The 18,394-nt window shown below is 30.9% G+C and overlaps 1 protein-coding gene across 1 annotated transcript in view; it reads right to left on the bottom strand.

Moving 5' to 3' along the window:
* The window catches only part of LOC129227940 (uncharacterized), a 94,997-nt gene that overhangs the window by 60,368 nt on the left and 16,235 nt on the right, over positions 1–18,394 (bottom strand). The window contains exons 4-13 of the mRNA XM_054862563.1: positions 16,705–16,887; positions 13,925–14,068; positions 12,521–12,703; positions 11,461–11,592; positions 10,276–10,458; positions 6,665–6,796; positions 5,838–6,020; positions 5,631–5,762; positions 4,677–4,862; positions 1,789–1,920 (exon numbers count right to left, since the gene is read on the bottom strand). Of these exons, the coding sequence (XP_054718538.1) occupies positions 1,789–1,920; positions 4,677–4,862; positions 5,631–5,762; positions 5,838–6,020; positions 6,665–6,796; positions 10,276–10,458; positions 11,461–11,592; positions 12,521–12,703; positions 13,925–14,068; positions 16,705–16,887 (1,590 nt within the window). The remainder of the gene's footprint in view (positions 1–1,788; positions 1,921–4,676; positions 4,863–5,630; positions 5,763–5,837; positions 6,021–6,664; positions 6,797–10,275; positions 10,459–11,460; positions 11,593–12,520; positions 12,704–13,924; positions 14,069–16,704; positions 16,888–18,394) is intronic.

Raw genomic sequence — 18,394 nt, 5'->3', positions numbered from 1 at the left:
ATTTATCAGATCCCATAGAAAATCGATTTTCTGAAAAGAATGGACTATGATCATTCTTCCCTGTGGCCCTTCATTTGACACAAGATACTTTTCCAATGTATTCATTTTGATACATTGTGACAGATATAATTTAACTTGCAATTCTGATTTGATTTTAAAATGTACAATTTTAAACGCATCTCAATGTTGACTAAATTATATGTTAGAGCAAATATTGGACTTAAGAAAAAAAAAAAAAGAAATAACTGTTCATGTTAATTTGATGCCATGGTGAAATGACAATTTCAGTTGCGATTAATATAGTCACTGCTACGAGCATCTGCGGTGGATCTAAAAAAATTTTATTTTGTGTCACTAGTAAGAAAAGAGCGGATCCTTTGTGAGATAAAACCATAAAGTATCAGTGCATACAACTTAAAACTATAAAAGGCATAAAAATCAGTATACAGTGTGTAGGCAAAATTTTTAGTAAGACAGCCTTTTCTGCTCTAAATCATGTATACATGAAAGCAAAAGGTAACTTTTTTCAAAACTTTATTATTTCGGACTAATTGGGGATCCAGGTTGTCTGAATAAATGAAAGTACAGATTAAACAAAACAACCTATAAATTAAGCCAAGGTACATGGCAAAAGTACTGTACACTGTAAAAATTGCATTTTGAATTCAACAAAATGAAAAATAATACTGCATAAGAGAAAAGTACAAAAATACAAAATATGGCCTTCACAAATAAATTATTGTGCTAACTCGCCTTTCCATTATACAGTATATACAACTAAATGGTTGTCCAGATTAAGCGAAGTTTGGCTTGATCGAGTACGGATTAATGAGGAGTTATTGTATTCTGAAGGTAAATGAGTGTCCAATATTGATATTAACTAACCATTATTGGGAAGTTCAAATACAAATCTACAGCACATGCATCTGCACATAGCATGTACCATGAGTACCTATATTAGCTGTGCATGGGTCATGGGTAGATTTTTATGTAAAATTAAATAAAGCCTTTTGCACTTCAGCAATGAATTTATTAAGTATGCGGCACTTGAGAGTAACTTTTCCTTTTAAAAAAAAGGGGGGGGGGGCATGGAACACATTGATACTTACACTGTGCCATTTTTTGCTCAAAGTTGTATTAATGATTTTGAGCTCATTTAGCCAGTTTAAGTTCGGAACTTTTGTGATTATACCAAGTCCAAAACTCCAGTTTTGAGACATAGTTAATTTAAACTTTCTGGTGAGATTATTCCGTCAACAGTAAATTTAAAATAACGTTTCAAGAAACAAGCTATCAGATTTATTAACCAGCAATTCACAAAGGACATTTGAAGAATACAATATTGCTATATTTTCAGGTAGCCGGTTGCTAAGACAACACTTTTTGTAAACATCATGAGTTCTGTTGTACATATTCTGAGAACATTTTCAAAACTTTCAAATCACTGAAAAATAGCAAAAATCATTTTTAAGACCCCTAACTCTCACAGTAAATTTATTCAAGTAACTTTTAAATTATATAATAGGTTTACATCATGAAATAACTAGCTGTAACCTCTAATTTGTTGTAAGAATTCAGCATATTTTCCTTGTAAACTTAATGACTCTCTCTTTGGCTACAACAACAATTTTTTCTATGCGCGCAGTGAATGTGTAAATCAAGGATCAACAAATTTATGATGTGAATTTAGGATAAAACATCAGTTATTTAAAAAACCAAAAGATTCAAGTCCATTGTTTACTGATAAATAAAGTGAAGATAGCTTGGAATAAATGAATAGAGACTTACAGAACAAAACAGCAACAAATTGGTTATGTGAAATTATATTAAACAGAATCTTTTCAGTCACTTCTTCAATGCCATCTGATGTTAACTGAAGATGAAGCCATTTCCACACTTGCTGTTCATTGGTTAAATCCCCTACCAAAAAGAAAAAAAAATCAGAATGTAAATTAAATTTTAAGTTTAGTATCAAAGCTTAGCTAAACCCTTGTAAATGGGCTTATCAGAAATGTGCTGTACTTGCTCCAAAACGCTTCTAAATAAGTACAATAAAATTCTGAAAAGCACATATATAAAGTGAACACACAATAAAAATTTCACAGCATGCAGCTTTTATACTTTGAACACAAAAAGAAAGAAAAGTAAGAGTTAAGTAGTCAGGACTCATTTAAAATATAATAAAGAAATACAATTAGCAAAAATGAAATACAGTCTTGTCAGTTTACAGCTAAGTTGAAAGATTGAATAAAAACTTTATTATAGCTGTAATTTTGTAAGAAAAATTTAAAAGAATACAAAGTAAAACATAAAGGGGAAGTGAAACTATTACGTTATAGTTATAGCCATAGATTAGGGCAGGGCAGTATTAAATTACATATGAATAAATATGAAACAAAAGTTATCCCTGGTGATTAATGTTTCACACTAACATCAACAAGTATTATTCTCCATGAATAACTTCTCTAAGTTTCAAATTAATGTTTTTTTTTCCTTTCTTTCTTTTCTTTTATTTATTTTAAAAAAAGGCGTTATTTTTATGATATTCATTACTCTAGAATATTTTTTATTTTAAATTTTTAAGTCAGCATGTGTATGTTGAACCAAATACTAAACATTATAACTTTCTAAAGATGTTCACATAAAGAAACTCTAAAGCACGGTTGGAAGCATCAAGTTCATGAAACAAATGCTGTTTGAGAAGTAAAACATTTACTTTTGTGTAAAAACAATAAAAGAAACAATTTTGGTCGTTATCAAATTTAGCAAAAAAAAAAAAAAATGAATCGGAAGCTCAGAACTTTTCTGCATTAAAAAAAGAAATTACTTGTGACTCCAAACCATGTGTCTGCAATGATTTGCATTTTAATGCTTTAATAATGTTGAAATTTTATATTACTTTTCGTCCAAATTAAGGAATAATAATCTTGGAAACATTATTTTCTAGTGTAGAAGATTAGACTGAAGGTAATGAGTTTTAATTGTGTCAAGATGACACAATTAGAAGAAATGTTTCACATTTAATGCCACATAAAAAGACATGCATCAACTTCAAAACAAAAATAACTTTGAGCACAATTTTAAATAACCACAAGAACTAATTTAAATTAAAAATCCAAAAAACCCTTGATCTTATGGGTGGACCTCATATTAAAATGAAACTTGCAGGTCAGAGTGCAGATAAAATTAAAAGAATTTTCTAGATAACATGGGAACAAAGAGAAAGGGAAAGATTATCACCACTATTAAGTTTTGCTAGTCGATAAAGCTGCATCAAAAGAAAAAAATTGGAATTTTTTTTTAAAGCCTTGCTTACTGAAATCAATTACAAGTATTTTATTTGTTAACAAATAAAAAATGGCAACAGTTAAAAAAATTTGAAATCACTGAGCTTTCTCTCTTCATCTACAACAGGGCTGTCCAACAGCAAAGAGCCCACGGGCCAGAATTCCGGTCACTGATCACCTGGCGGGCCGCAGTTTGAAAAAGTTGAACAATAACCTCTTATACAATAACAATTAATAGTAATTAATTATTAATTATAAAACAATGACACAGAAGGATTATAAAACAATTTGCTTACATTTTAATGGGAAAACTAATTCTGATCCGCCTTCTTTACAAAGGCAGGAATGTCAACATCGATTCGGGCCGCACAATAAGTGTTGGCAGGCCACATGCAGCCCGCGGGCCACCAGTTGGATAGCCCTGATCTACAACAATGAAATCTTTACCAACCAAATCAATAAAGGCTTTGAACTGTATTTAAAATTTACTAATAAAGGTAATTCCAGGTCTGTATAACTTGGAAACTCTAAATTCCCATCATAAACAGAAAAATTCGATTTGTATAGTCCGACCGTGAACAAATGACTCTTGTCAATCATTTCAGAAAACAAGTCCATTCCTTAAAACAGGTAGAGAAGGAAGAAAGAAAGCGTGCAATATTTTGGATTTAAGCAATTTTTTGCCGATATGGAAAAAAATATATGCTTCTGGTATATTTTCGTTATGTGATTATTTTGACCTGAAAGGCTTAAGAGGACACAATAACGGCATTGAGTTGGCAAAAAAGTAAAAATGACAAGCTTTGCATTCTTTATTGCAACTCTACTCTCACCAATTTTCAATTGAAATTAATTATAGGAAGCATTATTATCTCTGACCAATTGTTGCTGAAAGAAGTAAAACAAAAACCAACCCACTTACACTGAATGTGCCTTGTCCAATAAGACATCTGCCCTGACCGCCCAAAATTAAAATGTTTTACATTTTTGGTTAATTTCTTAAATTTCAAGGTGACGTATTCAAGTTCTAGAACCAATGGCGCACTTGCACAAATTCAGTTCTAACTTTCCCCTCTATATCATCCCTTAATGAAAATCGACAATTCCGAAACAAGGCAGATCCAAGGGTCAACTTTTCGCAGTCACTTTACTAATATTTTAAATGTGTGACAAAGTTTCTTTGTCAAAATTGCAAAAGGATGCTCATTTTTGAGGTTTTTAATTAATATCTTTCGTAATTAAAGCTCTACAAAGATGAAACCTGTTAAGAACTCTTTCAATGAAGTCACTGTTCAAGCAAAAGAAAAACTAACAGTACAACTAAAAGCCATTTCCAACTCATAAAAAGGTTTCAAAACTATAAGTCTCAGGACTTTTAATGAACCTCACCTTGGTAGACAGAGGGTATTCTTTTCTCAAAATACACCAGGGCTGGCAGATCATCGTCAATGCCATATTCAGCTGCCAGTACCTTGTCTTCAATTCGAACAAATGACATTCCTTCTTCATCAGCCTCATCATCTATATGTTCTAACTCTCTCAACACATCCATTGATTTTCGATCATTCTTGTCATCTGCAATTAAATTATTTTAATTTTCATTATTTCAAACAAACTGTTTTAAAAACACTCCTTTGACTTTTAACAACTTCTGTGACAAAAACTTTGACTTTTAATGACATTTATCATATTATTACTGAAAAAAATTAAATGACTTCAGCATATTATTAGAAAATTAAATAATTTTAAGTGTTGGAAAAATAAAACGTGATTATACTATTTTTCAAATGACTTTTAACAACTTTGAACATAATATTATGGATAAAGAAATAAAGTGATTCTTATAGTATTTATTTAAAATAATAAAATATGACATTCTCTACAAATGAATTTTAATAACCTTAAGTGCAAAATTAATAGTTTTTAAATGTAACATATACATAAAATAATTAAAATAACTTTCATTATTTCAAATGAATTATTTTAAAAACACTTCTTTGACTTTTGGTTTGTGTAAACTTAAGACTTTAAATGATACAGATTATATTATTAGCGATAAAAATTAAATGGCATTTAACATTGGAAAAAAAACCATGATTATTCAACTTTTTAAATGACTTTTAACAACCTTGAACATAACATTATTGTTGAAGAAATATACTTTTAATAACCTTAAGTGTAATATTAAAGTCACTAAATTTAACTTTTACTGTATAAAATTAAATGATCATCAAGCTGCAATAACCATTAGGCATCATGTTCATTGTTTCAGCCATTTGCAGAAGGTTTTCAGAAATACGACACAAGTATAATGTTCATGAGTAATCAAATGGTTAAACTTACAAAATAATACAGCCAAATGTTCTGTTTTCGTAATCATTTGCTCCAAGACTTTTGAAGTTACATCTTCAATCTCATCTGAGCTTTGCTGTTCAAGAAGCCATTTTAAAACTTCTTCTTCAATAGATAGATCACCTGGAAGAACCAGCCAAGATGCAAATGATTTGTACAAATTTCAATCAATAATAAGAAAATAAAATGATGCCCTACCTGGGTATATGTTTGGAACTCCATTTTCAAAGTAAACTAATGCTGGCAATACAGAAATACCATATGCATCAGGTATGACCTTGCTTTCACTTCTAACAAGAGGAATACCAGCTTTGTCGCTTTCATCATCAATGTTTTCCAATTCATTAATTGCTTTCTGAGCTGCAGCATCTTCAGTATTATCTATATTAAGATAATCGGAAAATCAATTTACATTTTCACAAGAAGATCTGTGGCATTATATTTTGCATGAACTTTACGTTATTTTAACTCTATATGGTGCAGTATCTGCAGAAATGAGTTTTTGAGATATTGGAAGAAATATGTTTTGGATTCAATACTAACAATGGTAAAATGCTGAACTTGACAGTTTTTTTTTTTCGTGCTTTATTTTCAGCATGAATCAAGTAAGCAAGCTTGTACAATAAAGCATAAGTACAATAGATGACAATAATGGGAAAAAAATAATAATAAAAATAATGGAAAATTATTATTATTAATACCTTTCCACGCTCTACCTTCCCACGGTAGAATAGTTCCGGCAGACATATTGAATATTGTTTGCAAAATCATTCTAAAACATTTTCACTACGATATATGAGTAAATAAAATTTTTAATTTACTTTTTAGGCAAGTGTTAACAACATGACGGTGATTGCTAGATCAAGAAATGCCTTCATTCATTGATTTTTATTTGCTATCCTTATTCTTGACTGAAAGGGGGTGTCATTCATAATAAGTCTTATTTCCTACAGCAGAAGTTATGAAAATTGTTCATCATATTAGGCAAAATAATATGATAAAATATTTTAATCAAAAATACTTACAAAATAAGATAGCCAGATAATCACATTTGTCAATCATTAACTCGATTACTTGATCTGACACAGCTTCAATTTCATCAGATTCTTTCAACTCTTTTAACCAGTCAAGGACGACTTCTTCAGAAGTTAAATTTCCTAAGAGAGACAGATAATCACATTACTTGCGACTTTAAACACCAGTCATATTTTTAGTTCATATATTCAATTTTAATTTTAAGAATTCACACATGTTTTTTCAAAAATTATAAATATTCATACCCAAAAGATTTTTACAAAAAATGAAAATTCATATTTGGGCCATTCTTCAAAAAGTGTAACTTTTCTGTCACACGCCTTTTACAGAAAAAACGTTAAGGAACAATTCATTTAACAATGATTTTTAAGTTCATCAAAAATATATCTATTTAATCTTGCAACAATTTTTTAATAATAATTTTTATTTTAGTATATTTTTGGTTCACAACATGTGAATTCTCACCTCCGTGGCATGTCACACGTGTTACTGTTTTTGTTGCTTAATAACTTGTTTAATTAAAAGTACATACTTATTTATTATTCCTTTCACAAGTGTCTCAAATACTAATTGTTTAAGTATATTTAATTTTTTTATATTGTGTTTTAGTTTGTTTTAGAAGGACAAGGAGTCATGTCACACAATAAATTCTCATCTCCGTTACCTAAACACAAAATGCCATTCCTAATTAACACGTGGCAGTAATGACATCGAATTGTATTTTACATGATACAAGGGATCCCCCTTGTTTATTTTCAGCCATATTTAAAGTTGTGAGATTTCTGTTGAAAAACAAGAAGATAGATTTTGCTTTAAAAACTTAGTGTGGTTATTCTGACTTCTCATCTCCGTGACCTTGAATTTCAGGGATGTAAATTAATGTAAAAAAAAAAGAAGTGAACATGTTTTCATATGCTTAACATGTGCAGATTGTAGCAACGAAGAAAAAAAATATTTCCTATGAAAAATGTATCTATAAGGCCTATATTAATGGAAAGAAACTCACCTCCGTGACAGACCCTTATCAATGTCATTATTTCTGAGGTGAAAATAAATGATGGAGGTGAAATACATGAATAGTACACATTCTACCAAAATTATAAATTGCCAGTAAACCCTCAAATTTACCAAACACTATTTGTTTAACATACTTTTGAAACTGCAAATTAAGCCTTACTTTAATTAAGAGAGCTTAATATTATATTCCCACTAATCATTAAAATAGCTGATTGTTTGCACCAACTAACAAAATTACTACTTTGATGTTATAAATTGACCTCAATTTTTAAATGTTACAAGTTTTTTCTTTTTTTTTATTCCGGTGAACAAGGCATTTTTTATTTTTTTTATTATTTATGAGTAAAATAATTGGAACTTAGCTGGGCTATTGTTTATGGTTACTTCTAGTAGGTAACACTTTCATGTAAGAATTAAAAAAAAAGAAAACAAAAGGTTTCATAATTGAAAAATATTTGCATCCAAAAGTTACATTTTCTGGAGAATGACCCACTTGTATTTGAAACATATTTTGAAATAAAACTGAAATTCATAGATTTGATATAACATTTAAAATGACAAATTTGTTTGCAAAATACTTTGAAGGACATAGTATTATATGCTTTGTAAAATTGTCATGTAATTTTTAGTTGTTCAATAAAAAAAAAATATGAAAACGATTGGAAGAATTTCTTTTTTTTTAAAGTTCATTGATAATACTTAATTGATATTTACTAATTCTTAGTTATTAGGTAGAAAAATTACTTTCAACAAAAGTATTTGATATTTATAGCATATCAAAAGTAGTTTGTGTGAGTAATTAGACAATTTAAATTTGTCTTGATCTTTCCGTGAAACCAAATATTGAAATAATGAGAAAAAAAATTTAACACATAAATTATTTGCCCTTATCCCCCTGTTAAAGAAATATGAGGTCATAAGTGCCAAAATTTTAGGAAAAATCATCAAATTTAGCGGGTTTCAGCAAGAAATGAAAGGCATATTTCATACGCTTAGCAGACTGATGTCCTCCCCTATGTAGATGGTGAAGTCTCACGGTACCTTCCATTTATCGCCAACTCTTTAAATTTGGCAACTTTTCTTACATTTTGGAAGACTTGAAGATCTTATATCTTGAAAATGGGGGACAAAGGAAATTAATTTAGGCATCAAAAAAAAAAAAATGTCTCCGTATGATCTTTTGATTGCTACCTATTTATTTTTTTTTTTTCATTATTATACTATTAGTGTAGTTCTCCGATTAGTGCTGGAAGATAAGTTGTTGCCCTTAAGCCAGGGCAGAAGCAGAACTACATGCAATATACCAACAGCATGGTCAAGACATCAACAGACTGCAGTTTCGTCTCTGCTATGGGCTCATTAGTCAGCAATAGCCTATATAGGAGCTGAAAGCAGATATCCTCTCACTGAGAAATTGACATATTGCTTGCTGACTCTCTCTGGCATGGTAAACTAATTTTAGCTGCCTGTTTGAAGGTAATCTCAACTTCAATGAGAGGACATCTGCCTCCAGCTCTGTTATCGACTATTCCAGCCTGGTGAGTCCATCAACAACGACAAACCTGCAGTCTCTGGATGTTGGCCGTGGTGGTCTGATCTGTAAGGTGTTGATCTTGCAACTTAATGATCCCAGATACGATAAGAGTCAATTCAAGATCCTCCATGTTGGCTAATGGTGACTGGGGCATGTTATATATGTTAACGGTTACAAAGTCTTCCAAGTTCTCATTCCAAATCAATACCTTTGGGGGGTGCTGAATCAAATGTTAATCAGCTCCTGGCCTGGATCAAAACATACAGATATCTTCAAGGCACCATCTAAACGGTTAAACCGTGTGTAGTGGTAGGTACAGGGGACCCTAAGGTGTAGCGTATTGCAGTTTCTGGATGTCATAACCAGGCAGCTTGCATTTCGCACGGAATACTGAAAGTTATAATAAAGGGCAACGGCACGAGTCACAGACATGCTTAAGACATTGTTCTCAGGTTAACTCAATTTTCTGAGCCTTTTAATGTATTTAGACTTTTTAAACTATTTTTCTCTCACACAACTATATCTCATCTAATGTTTGGGTGCTTCTGGATCCTTTGAATTAGATAATTCTATTTTTATTTGCTTTGATAAAAGGCCCGACCCCCAGTAACAGACACCGAAAAATCAGATGGAGATCAGATGCCGATCTGATGATACACAGTAACAGACAGGATGAGGAAAGGATGAGTAACAGACAAAATTTTCTTTTCCTCTTCAAAATGTGCAAAAGTTTTTCATTTTTAGAACTCAAGTCTTAAAAAATTCAAATGAACATGAAGCACCGGCAGATCTTGGGGTGGCTGTTCATAACCTTCCACCACTGCCTCGTAAATACCAACTGGCTTATAAAATTCACTCTGATAACACTGGATGGTTGCACCGTATTCATTGGTCACAGCAACATCAGTTTTACCCCCTAAAAGGCTTATTATTTACATCCAAACTTATAACTGTCTATTACTGGACCCTTGTCTGTAATTGGTGCCATTACCTCATACCTGTATAAAAGTTTTGTATTTTCCATGTAATACTGAAAGTTATAATACATACCTTTATAAAAGTTAGGAACTTGATTTTCAAAAAACACTAGAGTTGGAAAAGTGGTTATGCCATATGCTTCAGCTAAAGTCTGATCTTCAATTTTTACAAAAGGGATTCCTAATTTATCAGCATCATCATCAATATTTTCCAATTCATGTAAAATTTGCAGACAGTTTTCATCCTCATTGTCATCTGTTTAAAAGAAGATACAAATGAATGTTTACAGACGAGGAGCAATAGAAAAAGATCTGTTTGAGAAAAAACTAAATTAGCATAGTTGAAAGAAAAAAAATATTTTTAACAATGAAAATTAAATTGGGAATTTTAGTAAAAGTAGTTCACAAAGTAATTATATGGGGATTTTTTCCATTATTTTCTTTCTTCCTTTTTTTTTCTTTTTTGTGATGTAACAATATTAGAGATGGATATCTTGAACATTATAGTTCTACACAAATTATTTGCATTGTAGAAAGAATTCCCTTCACAATGCTTTAGCTGGGCGGGGAAAGTTATTCTCACAAATATATAATTATGGTTGATTCATTTACAATTAATATTACAGTATAAGAAAAAAAAATTCAAAGGGATTAAATTTTTTACTCATAATAATTAAAAGCAGAAATAAGCCTCCACATTCAAATTTATGCATTGTTGCTGATTGCTGTATATCCATGGGAGGGGAATGCTGCTCCCTGAAATATTTGACTTGTTATGGTACAAAGAATGCAAATTTGATGTAAATTGATTTCAAACTACCTTTGAAAAAGAAAAATTAAATGTTTATTTTTAAATTTAAGAGTACATGAGCTGCTATAAACTGACCTTTTCTGACCTTGCAAAAATCAGTCAACCATGACTCCACCCAATAAAAAGGTGTAGGTACTCTTTCTAAGTAGAAATGGCTAAGAAAACTATTAACACTCAAAACTTAGTATAGTCCACAAACTAAATCTAAGAAACATTCAAGTATTGAGATAAACCACACAAGTTTTAGTTCCCCTAAAAATTCGTTTAGCAGTAACAACTAGTAAATGAGCTTAGAAAATTTCCCCTAAAAATTAAAAATAACTCATGAATTTCGGAACAAAGTTCAGGTTCTCATATTTACAGATTGAGCAAAGTTATTCTTAATTTTATCATTCACAGAGGAATAATTTGACTGCAATAAGGCGAAATAATTTTGTTAGGACTTACAAAACAAAACAGCAAGTTCATGTGCTTTCTTAATCATGTGCTGTAGGACTTTGTCAGTAACATCTTCAATCTCATCAGAACTCGTTTGTTTTATGAGCCAATCCAGGACATCTTCTTCCTTTGTCAGATCACCTAAAAACGTATAATTCAGAAAAAAACAGTACATATTTGTAGCATAAAACTGCAAGAGTTACAAAAAAAATGTTCAATATCAGAAGGAAAAAAAAATTAATGTATGCAAGTAGAAAAGCAAACAGGCTCTGAATTTTTATCATATTATATAGAAAGTAACCACTTTGCTATATAAGTGATCTGAAGGCACATATATTTTTTTTTTAAATACACAACAGAGAACCAATTATCTGGGATGTACTGGACCATCGCTATACAGGATATCTGAATTTTCTGAATTGCAAGAAAACACTGTTTACTGATCTTGTTTAAAAACCCAAATTTCTAGTAATTCAGCTTAAAATATTATTAAGAAATGCTTATAAATTTCAAAACAATTTTAAATATTAAATGAAAGAACCGCTGACAATCCTAAAAAATTAAACATTCACAAGACGCTAAAAAACAACTTAAGATCGAAAAAAATTAAAAACTTTAAAAAAAAAAAAGAAGTTTTTTAAATGATAATAAACGTTCCTTGCAGCAGGTAAGATATTAAAGAAATTCAGAGAAAAATTGGGACATTTTTGCCACATTTTTGGGAAATAAAAGTTTTGAAAAGAAGGGAAGCGAAATAAAAAGTACGTTTCAGAAATGATTGGATAGGTACAGTTTTCATACTCTTGTATGAAAAGGTTTTGTTTTGTATTAGCGATAGTTTTACATTGAGGATTTTTCTGAATTACTAATTACTGAAAAATCCCTTGTTTAGGGAATTGCATTGTTTTGAAGACAGTTCAGGAAGTATTCACTTCATCAGGGAACTTTGTAGTCTCTTGAACAAATCGGGAAGGTTGATAGATGTGATATCCCATCAATAATTTCATATACATGTACGTCAAAAAGGATAATGTTATCAGTTTACACAAAATACTTTTCAGATAATTACCTTTATAAAAATTTGGCATCTGTTTTTCAAAAAAGACCAATGCAGGTAAGGTATCAATACCAAATTCTGCAGCAACTTTATCATCATCTATTTTGACAAACGGAATACCATGACGATCAGTGTCATCATCGATGCTTTCCAACTCTTCTAATATTCTTTGAGATCTTCTATTTTCTAGATCATCTGTAAAATACAAGCCTCAATTAGAAAAAATAATAAAATAAATGAACAAGAAATAAATTAATTGATTAAATTAAAATGTAACAATACTAAAAAGGTTTAAAATTATTAGAAGCAAAAGATATCCTTTTATCAGGGAATGCACGGCACATTAATATTCATTAAAAGACAAATATATATCCTAAAATCATCTATACTTCTTACTTTATCGCTACAAAAGAGATCTTCCGACTATATTACGTATGACTATATGTTACACTACTTTTACAATATTAGAACTCTTAACCATTTAGATGTCTATTATATGCGATTGAAAAAAAATCACAGTTAAGATTTTTTAGTCTGGTACCACCCGTCCATATTAATTAATGTTCAAAAGCTGTACATTTAATAATGTCTAAAATGCCATATCTACCAAATTTAATAAATATCTTTATATTTTTATTGGGTTACATTTTCAACCAACAGTTTTCCAGGAAAAGATGCAAGAAAGAATGATCCAGTCCAATTCTTACAAGAGTTTTAAAATCTTTCTATATTAGTTTTAGGGTACTTAGTTTTAAAATGTAATGTTAAGGTTGATTTACACAAAATGCATCATAAAGTGAAAATGGTTTTTAGAAAGGGGAGAAAATTCAACTGATAATTAATAAATATATTATACTTTTTAAAGGGATATGAAAGCACTGAAATGTGAGCTACTTAATGTGGCAAATTATCAAAATCGACAAATAATTCTCTGACAAATAATAGAAATCTTTATCACTAGCTGTCATAGCTTATTTTAGATAAATTCTGACGCTGCAATTCATATTAACAAACTTCCCAAGTTAAGAGATAACTAACACATGTCAAGGTTTAAAATGTGTTTGAAAAATTATTTGTATAATGTATGAATTTAAAACCATAGCTTTTATCTTCACTTTTTTGAGGTGCAGCCATACCAAGTTTGCAGATCTATAGCTGGTTTGCTAAAGTACTTTCAGCTACTGGTGTGAAGATATACTCAGCAATTGTATGAGGCTATTTGCCTGCAGTTCGCTCGTGGCTATTCCACACACATGATCCTAAAACAGAGGCAAAACTGCAGTCTCTGGATGGTGTAACTGAGTTGTTTGGTATACTTTTCTATAGCATTGTAGACATAATATACTATTGCAACAAAGAACCTCAACAACTTCCTAATCAAAGCAGGAAAGATAGAAAGAAAAAGGAAAAACATACAAAAGAGAACAGCAAGCATGGGTGACTCTTCAATCATTTGCATTAGACTATTAGCTGATACATCTTCAATGGCTTCACTTTCTTCTCCTAAATCTTGAAACTCAAACAACCAGTTAAGGACCTCTTCTTCATTAAAGAGATCACCTACACAGCACAATATAAGTTTATTAACTCAAGAATTTACTATAATTAAGAAGTACAAATAGAAATTAATGTGTTCATGCAAGACATGTTTATAATGTATAGTGTGGTATAGCATACAATATTTTTCAAAGAACAGTAAATTTCTGACACACACACTTTCAAGAGTTTTTAACGAGATTTTCATACATAAACATCTGAAGTCAAATATCGTTTCAGAACATTTTTTTCATCAATTTTTCATGTAACATAACCGAAGTCTTAAATGTTGAATCATCACTCATGAATACAATCCATGGTCTTGAGAGCTGGCAAAACTTTTTGGACTAATTTGTGGCAAGAGTATGAGACAGTGTAATGCTGCCACAATTCATTCATTACTGGTCCTTCTGCTTTTTTTTTTTTTTTTTTTTGCTTTAAAAGCTTCATAATATTCCTTTAAGAGAAAAATATTTGGAGGGAAAAAACATTACCAATCAAAAGCTATTTTATCTTTTTAAGTTTTTTTTTTTCTTCTTACAATTATGTTCCCCAGAAAATTTATGTCTTAGGGGCTGTTTAGAAAAATAATGTCAATTTTTCAAAAAATAAGGAAATTAAGCTCAAAAACTAACTAATAACTAAAACGTTTATAAAAAAAATTGTAGAAAAAATTTTGTGGGTGATTAGGGACCATTCATTAATTATGTAAGGATGAATTTGGCAATTTTTGACTCCCCCTCCCCCTATGTAAGGGTACGCTAGATTTTTTCACCCCAACCCCACCCTGCCCCCATTCTTGTACCATTCAGTTTTCAAAAATAACTAATCTCACATCGCTGGAATCGTTGTTAAATTCACTATTATTAAATTTAACCTTCTCATATGAAGAAGTATTTCCTAGAATCTAGACTGAATGTTTTTTCTACATTTCTTTGTATACTAGCTGCATCGACCGACTTTGCACGGTCTACCTCGAAAATAAAAGTTATGTCGAGTGACACGTGTTAAACAATCAGGCTTGAACGAAAAAAAAAATCAGTAATATTTTGCAGCAGATTGCAGAAAAATACCCAAAAAAGGAAACATTTTAAATTCCCCGATTGCAGGAAAAGTCTCAAAACAAAAACCAGAATTTTATTTATTCGTATTCAAGAAAAAAAATAGCAACAGATCTTTCATTTAATGATTTTCTTCACGCTACAAATTTTAATAAAAGTATTGTTAGGGAAAATCGAGATAAAGCACTGAATAATAATTTGAATGGAGGAAAGTCTTCGAAAAATACGGATTTTATGTCCAAATCTAAGTGCGATAATTGATAGTTTTTAATTGATATCTCCACTAATTATTATCAGAGGATTATGTTAAATAGCCAAGCATAAAGACAGGAAGATTACCTATCCATCGATACCTGGTTCGATGGTCAGTTCACTGTCGCTCGGGAGAAGTAACTTGGACATACATACATTGTTACATACATAGGTACATACACTCAGTTTTTAATTACATAAGATGATGCGATGCTAATTAAAAATAGAACATGCCATACATAGTGCGATTCTTTTATTATATTTTACACTAATTCATTCTTTGTAAAACAAATAAAAAACAGCTCATCCTAATATGTTTTTTATCTTCCAGACGCAAATGAAATATGATCACTGCCAAACCACTTGACCGCGAGATTTCTAAAATAAAATATCGACTTGGAAAACATTACATAACAAAGGGTTTGACCCCCCTCCTCCAAAAAGTAAGGGTATGTAGAGATTTTTTTCAACCCCCCTCCCCCTTGGGTTTCTTACGTAATTAATGAATGGCCCCTTACGTGCTCATAAATTTAAGCCATATCACATAAGCTTTTGTTTTTATTTTTGGAAGCCAGTACATTACAATGAAACTACAATTTTATGTCCCCTGACGTTTTTTTTATCATGTCCACGTATCCTAATAATGCTAATTTCATACAGACTGTAAGTTTGTTTCTTATGAATTTTTTGCATTTTACGTTTTACCCAGAAAGTACAAAAAAAAGAAAAAAATGCTCTGAAATAAACAATATTTTTCCTTTTGTGCTTTCTTAAAGGTAGTCCATTTTGTTCAAAGTTGATCTATGAAAATAGAAATGCTACTGCTCTATTCGCAGATGACCTTTTGGACTTTTCATCGGTGGATGAAGATGAACAAAAACCTGAAGCACAGTCCACCCCTTCTTTAAAATATTAAAGAGTTTACAAATAATGTAAAACTATTTTCTTTCTCAAAGACCAGGAAAAATACTTGTAAAGTATTTCAATTCTGGAACATGCTGCAATAACTGTGAACTGAATGACTAAAAAACTAACTGAATGACTATTACGGACTAGTTTCAACAAAAACGCCCAGATTTGCAACTAATTGTTAAAATAATTTGAAATGGTATGTATACTAATGTTTTCTTTTTGTAAAATATAGATATTATACTTTTTGAAAGAGTCATTTTTATTACATTTAGTTGTTTTTTTTAATTGACTTTTGCTTTCTACGTATTTCTCCTATTTTACGCTTTTCTATGTTTTATGTTTTTTTTTCTACCCAGTCTCTTCAGAAACGTGAAAACGGTTTTTCACTGCATAGTTAAAAGAATTTGAAAAAAAAAAAATACAAGCCATATTCACCATCATAGAGCAATGGGATCTTCTTTCTATAGTAAACAAGAGCTGGGAGCGAGTCTAAACCATACTCAACAGCCAAGTTCTCATCTGCAATCTTCACAAAACCAATGTCTTTTGCATCAGCTTCATCATCAATATTTTCAAGCTCTTGTAAAACTTTTTCAGATAATTCACAATCTTCTTTATCTGTATCAAAATAACACAACAAAAATAATTCATTAATCAATTTAAAATTAATGTCAGGATAAAAAAAAAGTTTCAAAAAAAAAAAAATTAAGTACACAAAAATGTGAAATCCCCCCCCCCCCTTTTAAGCATATTTAACTTACCAAAATTCACACTGGGGGGGGGACAGCTATTTTTAGGGGCTTTTTTTTTTTTTACTTTTCCTTTCATGTGTAAATTGATTTAAAACAATATTATCAGCCAAGTTGTGCATATGAATAACTAAATCATGATACTACTCATTATAAAATTATTTGTAGGTTTTGGATAATTTTATCCAAAACCTACAAATAATTCTTCAATTGGTGGCCTGACAATTTGAAGAGGAAGCAAGAACAGTGCAGTATTTGAGAAATCAACTTTATATTTAAAAAAAAAAAAAAAACTTGCACCCTGCAGTAATGTTTTTGGCTCAGAACTAAAAGTCCTGGGTTCTAGTCCTGCTGTTGCAGTCACCGCTGTGAGAAACCAGGAAAAGTAATCAATGTGAAATGTTCTCACACTTTTACTGAGTTGCCCCATGAAATTTCTCCCTGTTTTCCCTATTTAATATTTTTATAAGGGCACCCACCGTTAAAAGTAGTCAGGAAAGCAGCTAACCTATGAAAGAGGTTGAAAGGATGGAGTTACCACAGCACTTATTAATTCCCATTAATAAAGTTTCCTGAAGAATAACAAAAGGATCTTCTGGTCTCTGAGTGTCATGAATGGGTTATCGGTATATCCTTGTAGTTCTGCTTTAGCCCTGGCTTAAGGGTGTTAACTAACTGCTTGTTACCTAACCTTTTACCTTCACTTTAAGAGTTGAACCCCATCTTTGCTTGCAAATTGTCACTGGTATGCTAAATTATTTTTTGCTACCAGTCTGAAGGTAATCTCAGCTTTGATAACAGTACCTTTTCTTCCAGTTCTGTTACCGACTATTCCAGACGGACAAGTCCATAACAAAGACAAAACTGCAGTCTCTCGATGTCATAACTAGGCTATTGGTATATTAATTGAAGAACAAAAATGAGATTTAAAACTTAGGGGAAACATACATGGAGTATGGTCTGTCTCTTGCACCAAGCTGATAAACTTTGGGCAAAATGGTGAATGCTTATATAGGATTACCAGTAAGGAGGTTCTGTGATCAAAGCACAACAGCAAGTTTTATTGAAAATATTTTTTAAAGTTTTCAATAAGTTTCTAGTAGCGATGAGATTGCTAAATTTAAAGAATCTTGAAAATGTCTCAGAGAGATTTTAACAATGTATAAACACTTGGGCAATAAGTGCAATGTAGATTTTTGACTTTTTCAAAAACTTTAATAATAATCAGGTTTTGACAAACCCCAGGCGCCATGCACCAGCCAACCACCAAAAAAAAAAAAAAATTACCACTAAAAAAATTCCTTGGTAACTAGTTCTCTAAGAACAAGAACCTTCCAGAAGCCATGTTACAATGAATTTTCCTAAAAAATTGCAAA

The sequence above is a fragment of the Uloborus diversus genome, chromosome 8 (genome assembly GCF_026930045.1).
Source record: "Uloborus diversus isolate 005 chromosome 8, Udiv.v.3.1, whole genome shotgun sequence".
In the NCBI taxonomy this organism is placed as follows: Eukaryota; Metazoa; Arthropoda; class Arachnida; order Araneae; family Uloboridae; genus Uloborus; species Uloborus diversus.
This window is presented reverse-complemented; position numbering and strand designations above follow the sequence as displayed.